Source organism: Juglans regia, chromosome 3 (genome assembly GCF_001411555.2).
Source record: "Juglans regia cultivar Chandler chromosome 3, Walnut 2.0, whole genome shotgun sequence".
NCBI classification, from domain to species: domain Eukaryota; kingdom Viridiplantae; phylum Streptophyta; class Magnoliopsida; order Fagales; family Juglandaceae; genus Juglans; species Juglans regia.
Genome location: NC_049903.1, coordinates 9,991,690 through 9,999,396, shown reverse-complemented (window position 1 = coordinate 9,999,396; position 7,707 = coordinate 9,991,690). Strand labels below are relative to the sequence as shown.

The window sequence follows — 7,707 nt, the reverse complement described above, 5'->3', positions numbered from 1 at the left end:
TTATTGGGTGCTTTCAATGGCTAAATTTCCCAACCCCTAGGGGTTGGCTCAAGTTGTAAAGGCTTTGGGTTTGGGGGTATGCTCCCCTCAAGTCTAAGGTTCAAATCTCCTTGGGTGCAAACAATCTCTAGGGTCCATCGGACTGGAGGATTTTTCTTTTGAATTGCTCGAGATGTACTTGTGGAAAACTCATCGTCGAGGACTTATGCACTCTTGGAATTAGTCGAGACTCTATTCCTGGACACCCAGTGCCAATAAAAAAAAAAAGGCTAAATTACCTATCCTCTTATGAATATATTTTGATTAGTTCCAATTCAAAATTCTTGAGGTGTATCCATCCAACAAAAAGAAAAAAAAAAAAACAAAAAGACAGGAAGAAGCTGTTGTTTCAAGGAATGAAAACAAGATGAAGTTACTGTTGATTAAGAACTGAAGCAACAATTGAAAAGCCCAGATTCTGACTCGGTCCATCGTTTTTAGAAGCGTCAATCTTTGGCCATTCTCTCTTCAGTCATTCGATAGAATAGATTGAATAGTGAGGAGAAAGTAGCCAAAAAGCACAACGTTGTGATGCTAGAGCTAAACTATCGGCAAGAAGATTAAACAAGTCAGCAATCACTTGGATTGAAGATTATTATAAAGCCACAGGAGGGTGCATCGGCACTAGTTCTTGAAGCTAAGCATACTAGAACAGCATCGGTTCATTCTGTGGCGCCAAATTCATGGACTTCCAAATCTGCTTACAAGTTTATTTGAAGTTAACCTTCAAAAAATGAATTGAATTCTTAGGCTGCATTTGAATGTTGAGTTGAGTTTAACTGAATTGAGTTTTTTTATGAATAATAATGAGTTGAGTAGTGGAAAAAGTTATGTAGGGTCCTTCTAAACTGAGTTTAAAGTGTGTTTAGATGTTAAGATGAATTTCGTATTTTTTATGGAAAATTGAAAAAGATTGTAGATCCTACGTATAAAGATGTTTTAAATTGAAAAAAATTGTAGATTTCACATATAAGAAGATTTTGAGTTGTGATGAGTTTAATAATTTGCAACTTGAGTGTTTGAATATTAGACCCAATTTAAAATTAGACACAACTCAGCTAGAACCAAAGGCAGCGTTCGGCTTACAAGTTGACTTCTAAATTCTTACTTGTCCCGAAAAAAAAAAACATTGACTTCTAAATTCCGCTTAAAAAATTAAGTTCTCCTTTGACACCTGAATTACTTGTCGGCCATGCCTATGGAAAAAGCTTCCACAGTCCACACCATTGATTTAGCCTAAAGAAAAAGCTTATAAAAAAAAAAGCATGATGGCTTGCACGTCGAACTACCACCAATTTTGTCGGTCATGCCAATCCATAAATTGATGATCCCAAATCCTTTGATCGACAGCACCATCATGGGAAACTGCATAGATGTTTTGATGCATCGGCCAAAACAGAAGATTAGAGTTCTTATGTCTGATGGAGGAGAGGAGTTCAATGCCTGGGCACTGGCTGAAAAAATCACCCGTGGTCCTTACAATGGCCTTAAGCTGGTACACCATGCTGAGCCTCATTCACCATTGCCACCCAACACCAGGCTAGAACCTGGGGAGGTTTATTATCTCTTACCACTCCAGGCACAACCTCATTGCCCTCCGATTCCTTCAAGAACGGCCAACCCCAAAACTGGCAAGAGAAGGAAAGTGAAGATTGTGGTGACTAAGGAACAGTTGGAGTTGCTGTTAAGAACCACGCAGAAGTTCAAGTCTAAAGGTATTGCTCTCCAATGCTTAAAGAATCTTCGGGTAGAAGGGAGTCAGAAATGGCAGCCATCTTTAGCCACGATTCCTGAGGCGTATAGCTTTGGAGTGACAGGGTAGCTAGCTGCTGCTATATTTTTTTTCTACCAGTTGCTCAGCTACCAATTCACCATGGAAATTGTATCTCTCTCGGGTAATCGTGGAGATAACAGGTGCTTGGAATTCTCAAACTTAATAGTAGATTTCGTATACTGGTTGCTGCAATATATAGGGCAAAGTTTCAATGCTAGATGCATGTAGAATATGGTTACGGCAGTGGTTTCTCTATTCGCAATTCATTAAGGCTGTTTCCCGCTGCGACTGACTCTTGTATATAACAGTTCTCCAGCCAAGCCAATTACAAAAGTCGTCTTTTCGTATTGGAGTATGTATTCAAATCCATTGTGTATTCAGCATGAAAGGTTACACAAGGAGTATGTAATTTGTTATAAGGAATGGGTTTTCCATGCTATTTTGCAGAAGAGTAGTTTTAGCACTACTTCAGAGTCAGGGGCCGCTCCAATTCTGGCTTTGTTAAGCCTTTCTTCTTAATCTTGTTAAGTAAATTCAAATTTATTAACATTAAAAGGCTTGCAAACAAAGCCATTCTACCTCTGTTAAGCCTTGTTTGGTGGCAATAGTTATAGATTCAAGGTGAAGAGGCATGTGCCTCCCGGATAAGTTTAGTGCCATGGCAGCCATTTAACGAGTTCAACTTTAGCTCCATTTCGGTCTTCAGGAAAAAGGCAGAAAAGATACTCGCTTATATTTCCTGAATCGGACTACATTTTATTCACCAGTATGAAAACCATGAAACCTTTACATAATCTCAAGCAGAGGAAAACGCATACCAACACCATCATAGGATGCTACAAAGTCAACTCTCTTTTCAAATCAGACCTTTATTTCTTCGGCGCATCATCAGTTAAACCTCGTCTGTGTATGTACAGTGAGAAGTCACACAACACGGCTGACAAATTAACTGATTTCCTAGTCATTTCATCTTTCTCCAATGCGACGAATCTTAACTATGCTTTTGTTGCCCTGCAGCAAATTGCAAACCACTACAAGCTTTAGGAATGAAAGCAAAGTTATTGAGAAGTCACATTATATCATATAGGATTATCAATGCATGAGATTGAAGTTTTATTGAACCATGAATGCCGAGCACAAAGGAAAAAATTGACACAAAATTGTACCTTATAGATGAGTTTGCATGTCTATTCTTTCTATTATTATCCACTTTCATTGATGAAGCTTCCTTTTCTCTAGTTGCTGCTTCTCTCTTCATCTTTTTAGACTCTACTTCAATGGATTTCGTCAGTGCATCAACCTTCTTCATGAGCATCTGCAAGGGAATTTACCTCAGGCAAGCAGTACTTGGGAGAGAGAGAGAGAGGAGATGTCTATAGTTTACCTTTATTTCTTCATCTTTCACATTTAACGTATTGTCTCTTACTTCACAAAGCTTCCTTAAGTTGATAACCTCCTTTTGAAGTCTATCATACAGAAATCCCGAGACCATATCTGCATTGCTTCCTTTGTTTTGTTGATCCTCATTGCTGCCACTTTTGGGCGTTATTTCTGGTGAGGCTGTTGTATCATCACTGTTGTCCTTACTGAAATTCATATCTATATCTGCCCTTATTTCTGCGTTCTCCTTTTCACCGCTATCAACAACTTTACTTCTGGAGACCCATATACCTTTTCTCAGCACATTTTCTCCAGAAGAGTGTTTCTTTTTTAAGCTATTGGCTTGTTTTAGCTCTCCACCAACATTGTCTGTTTCATTTTCCAAATTGTGCTGTTGCAAGAGTGAGCTTCTCCCATCAGTAGAAGAAGCTCTTGGCTGCGATGTAGACCTCTTTCTTAGTCCACCGTTGCTGGTAAGAAATCCAAATATGTTACTGGACTTCTCCGTTTTTGGGGACCCACAAAACCTATTAGGATTGACCGAAAAACTTGTGACATGCTTCAAACCTTCTTCAATTATCTTAAGTCTGAGCTTTAATTTATCCTGAAGAAAATTTACATTAGTAGAGAAGATTTACTTGGTTAAAAAGATCAACAGCAAAAGGTTTAGACTGACTGGAAGACTGGAGGTCACATGTTCACCTTAAGTTGAGCTTCTGCCTTAGCCGTTCTCTCTGATATGGTTAGTTTGTCTCTCAAGCGCTGCATCTCTGCCTACATTTGCGAGGTATGATTAATCATACAGAAAATGGAAATAAATGTTTTCATCTGTATGTTACTTAAGTTTGTTGGTGCAAAGGGACTGTAAAACAGAAAATAGTAAGAGAAAAGTTTACTTCAAGGCGCGTTACGAATATCGCTTTTTTCAAGATAATATTCGCTCTCACCAATAACGGTATGCATACGGATTACAAGCGAATTTGTCTCTAAGATATAATGAAGTCCAGAACAAATCATCTAAATGCGTTATGCACACACGAAATTAGATCTCGAATACCCTTAGATTTTACTATTCAACCAAGAAACTAGAAATATATTCTCTGCAGAATGAACAGATTTTAATAATAAGTTTTAAAGAAATAAAAACTTTTGGGTGAGAGAATTTTGAAATGACCTTCACTTAATTCTATCATTATCTTTTTCATACTAAAATTCGTAGGCCAATGGATGTGAATGAAATCATTTTTCTGAAATCTGATCCGAGCGGGTATATATATATATTATGCATGTTACCAAGTAGCAAGATTGTTGGACCCTAGTCCAACGGTCACGTTATTTCTCACCATCCGGTTTTGCCCAGGTTCTAAGTCCCCATCGGTGGAGTTTTTCCATTTTATTTTCCAAGAGTTGCGCCAAGCACTAATGCCATTTCATGCTTTGCGCGCCTAGCGCTTTGGTGCCCGGGCCGCGCACCCATGATCTGGGTGTTGCTCTCCATAAATCAATCAATAAAAACCCCACTTGGTCATGAGGGTGATTCGAACCCCCGCCCTTTCAATTAACCAAATCCATCAATACCACTGAGTCAGCTAAGAGCATTAATATTGGATTGATCATCCTATTCTTCAAATTTTAACTAATAGGTAGCCTTTTCACCTTTAACTAATCATTCAAAACTTAAAGTTTACATTGAATTAATCATCACACTCTCTATAATAATAAAATATTATTATTTTTTATTATTTATATTTTTTAATTAATTTTTATTTTATTTTCATAATCTTCAATAACCTCTAACAAATCATATTCATTTTTATTTTCACAATCTAATAATTTATAATATAATAATCTCATATGAAATCATATTTATTTTTATTTTCACAATCTAATAATTTATAATATAATAATCTCATATGTATATAGATGGTAAAATCTCATATGAATAAAAATCTAATATTTATAATATAATAATCTTAAAAAATACTTTTAAATTTACTATAGTTCTTTTCATATTTAAAAAGAAGAATAGATTTATTATAACTTATAGTTTTGATGAAAACAATTTAACTAATTCAATATGAAATAAATATGGATGATATTTATTAAATTTAAAAATAAAAAAATATTTAGCTAATTCAATACTAATGCTATGAGCTATTGTTTATAAACAAACTTTTCTTAATCTATCTTTTCAAAATAATTCATAACTTCTAAAAATAAATCTTAACAAATTATTAATAATAAATATAATATATATTATTTTGAAAATATTTCCAACCATTAGATGTCCAGGGAACGAAAATACCTGCAGCAGTCTTCTCTCTTCCATCCATTTCCTGACGGGCATAACTTTGTCATTTTCATCTTTCCACTCATTAGCCACCACAGTTGCTACTCTGTTTGCTAAAACTTTTACTCTTGCTAGTTCTCTCTCCAGAGTCCTCTTTTCCTCCTGAGAGGTTGACTAATCGCTGGTTAGAAATTTGGAAGAGTATAAAATACTATTATCTCCATATATTACCATGACATACATTCAATTCATCTATCTGCCGTTTGTAGTCACGGATTGAATTTGCGGCAGCCCCGCCGGCTAAGATGGCCTCCTCAAGCTCTTGAATGGTTTGGCTAAGCTTTTCAACCTCTAAAACCTTTTGGCGATTGGTTTTCTCGAGGATTCTGTTCTCCTCCTGTGTTTGGTGTGGATGAAAATTTGGTTAATAGCTCAAAAGTTCATAATCTTCATCAACAAAACAAGATTTCATGAAGCGTACCAGGCAAATCTCAATCTGTCTCTTCAATTCATAGTTATGATTTTGAACCTCCTCTACTATTAAAGCCCTTTCTAAAGCACTTCTCAAGATCTTCTCTGCTTCAAGTAGAGCTGATTCTTTTGACTTGGTGAGACGTTCCATAGCCTTCTTATCCTCCTGTAATGCTGCAATCTAAAAAGGCCAAGAGTGGTGGAAAAGTGCATGCAGTGTGAGCAACAATGTCCATATACTGCATTGGCTGAAAACAAGATTTTTTTTTTTTAAAACTCCCATCCCGTACCTCATTCTTATACATTTTGATTTCAGATTCAAGCGGAGCAATAAATGACTCGATAGGAAGAGAGTCATCGTCCTTTTGATTTGCATACACCCTTCTAAGGGTTGCTTCAGCAGCATATTGTGCAGCCAATGCATCTTTCTTCTCACTTGTTACTTTCTTGATTTCAATGTTCTGCATTTCATCAGTTTTGACACAATTGGAGTATCTTAGCCTCACGAGTTTAGCACATTTTTCTGTAGCTCCAAGAGACCTCAGTAAAGCCTGGACTTACCTTATGTTCAAGAAGATTTTCAGTGACTCGGAGTTTCTCTTCCGTTTTCTGAACTTCAGTTCTGAGCTGTAAAAATAACAAAAGAAATGCCAACACAGATTTAGTGGTAACCTTTATAGAAAACTTATATCTTCCCTCAAAACAAAGGACTTCCACTGCACTTAGTGCCACATACTGTTCATAGTTGTGTGAAGACTTTTGAGTGACAATGTTTGCATATGAATATCGATTACCTCTTCTACAGCCTTCTCCTTCAAAGCTTCAGTCGCTCTTAAAGCCTTGATTTCACCCTGAGCAACTCCTAGCTCCCTATCCTTCTCTGAAATACATCCCAAAATTATTGTCATGAAATGCCGAAGGCAGATATATATATATATATATATTCTGTTTCTTAATTTTACTGCCAAGTTGAGAACAAAAAATAATCATGGACCTAGTTCAAAGTTAATTTGAGAAAAAAGAACCTCAAAGAATAACTAAAATATCACAAATCGCCAGTCAATTATATGGAGCACATTGAACACATTAACAGCTTGAGTATTATGCAGAACAGACATAAATAAGAGGACAGCAGAAACCTCTGAGTAAGTTCTGCAGACGATTGAGCTCCAACACAAAAGGGTCAGGGTGGACAAGAGAGAGCTCTTCACATCCGAGTTGTTCCTCATAGCTCCCCATCTTCTTTTAGTTTCTTCTTTGGCTCTTGGAAATACCACAAGGGAAGACACAAAAGTCCAACAAGAAGAGCAACCTAGACCTGGGTTCTAATGTGTGATGAATGTCAAAGGAGAAATGCCGTATTTATTTGAGGAAGAGTCCTATGTTTCAAGGAATTAACCGCAAAGAATGGGATTGCCTTTCCTGGCTGTGAACTGCGAAGCAAAAATTTGGAAGGCATTTATCATAAGCCGGCCTGGCCGGCTGGTTTAGCTCCTCTCTTCCTTCCTCTTGACAGTAACGGTTACTTCCGCTTTATCATCATCTTTGCTTTGAACATCACCATCTCAAACTACTTGAGATAATCCTAAAAGTATTATCTGTTCCACAAAATATAGTAAAATATTTTTATTTTTTTTTTAAAAAAAGCTAATGCTTTCTCAACGGTACTATTTGCTGACGACTCTTTCTTATCATATACTTGGTTTCTAATTAAAAATAATTGGGATAAACTTAACTACCTAATCTCTGGACA

General features: G+C 36.6%; 1 protein-coding gene across 1 annotated transcript; it reads right to left on the bottom strand.

Moving 5' to 3' along the window:
• Positions 1-2,510: 2,510 nt before the first annotated feature.
• LOC108979403 (microtubule-associated protein 70-5-like) lies at positions 2,511-7,504 on the bottom strand. Its single transcript, XM_035687982.1, has 11 exons — positions 7,094-7,504; positions 6,749-6,834; positions 6,516-6,581; positions 6,245-6,415; positions 5,965-6,135; positions 5,725-5,880; positions 5,499-5,645; positions 3,896-3,967; positions 3,198-3,797; positions 2,980-3,128; positions 2,511-2,824 (listed from the first exon to the last, which is right to left on the bottom strand). The coding sequence occupies exons 1-11, from the start codon at positions 7,191-7,193 to the stop codon at positions 2,809-2,811; spliced, it is 1,734 nt and encodes a 577-aa protein (XP_035543875.1). The 5' UTR covers positions 7,194-7,504; the 3' UTR covers positions 2,511-2,808.
• Between the last annotated feature and the right edge of the window lie 203 nt (positions 7,505-7,707).

Coding starts and splice junctions, on each gene's coding strand:
- LOC108979403 (XM_035687982.1), bottom strand. CDS start 7,193: ATGGGGAGCTATGAGGAACAACTCGGATGTGAAGAGCTCTCTCTTGTC. Junction 6,582..6,748: donor AGGAGAAGGCTGTAGAAGAG/GTAATCGATATT, acceptor TTATTTTTACAG/CTCAGAACTGAAGTTCAGAA. Junction 3,968..5,498: donor AAGAGAGAAGACTGCTGCAG/GTATTTTCGTTC, acceptor TCGCAAATGTAG/GCAGAGATGCAGCGCTTGAG.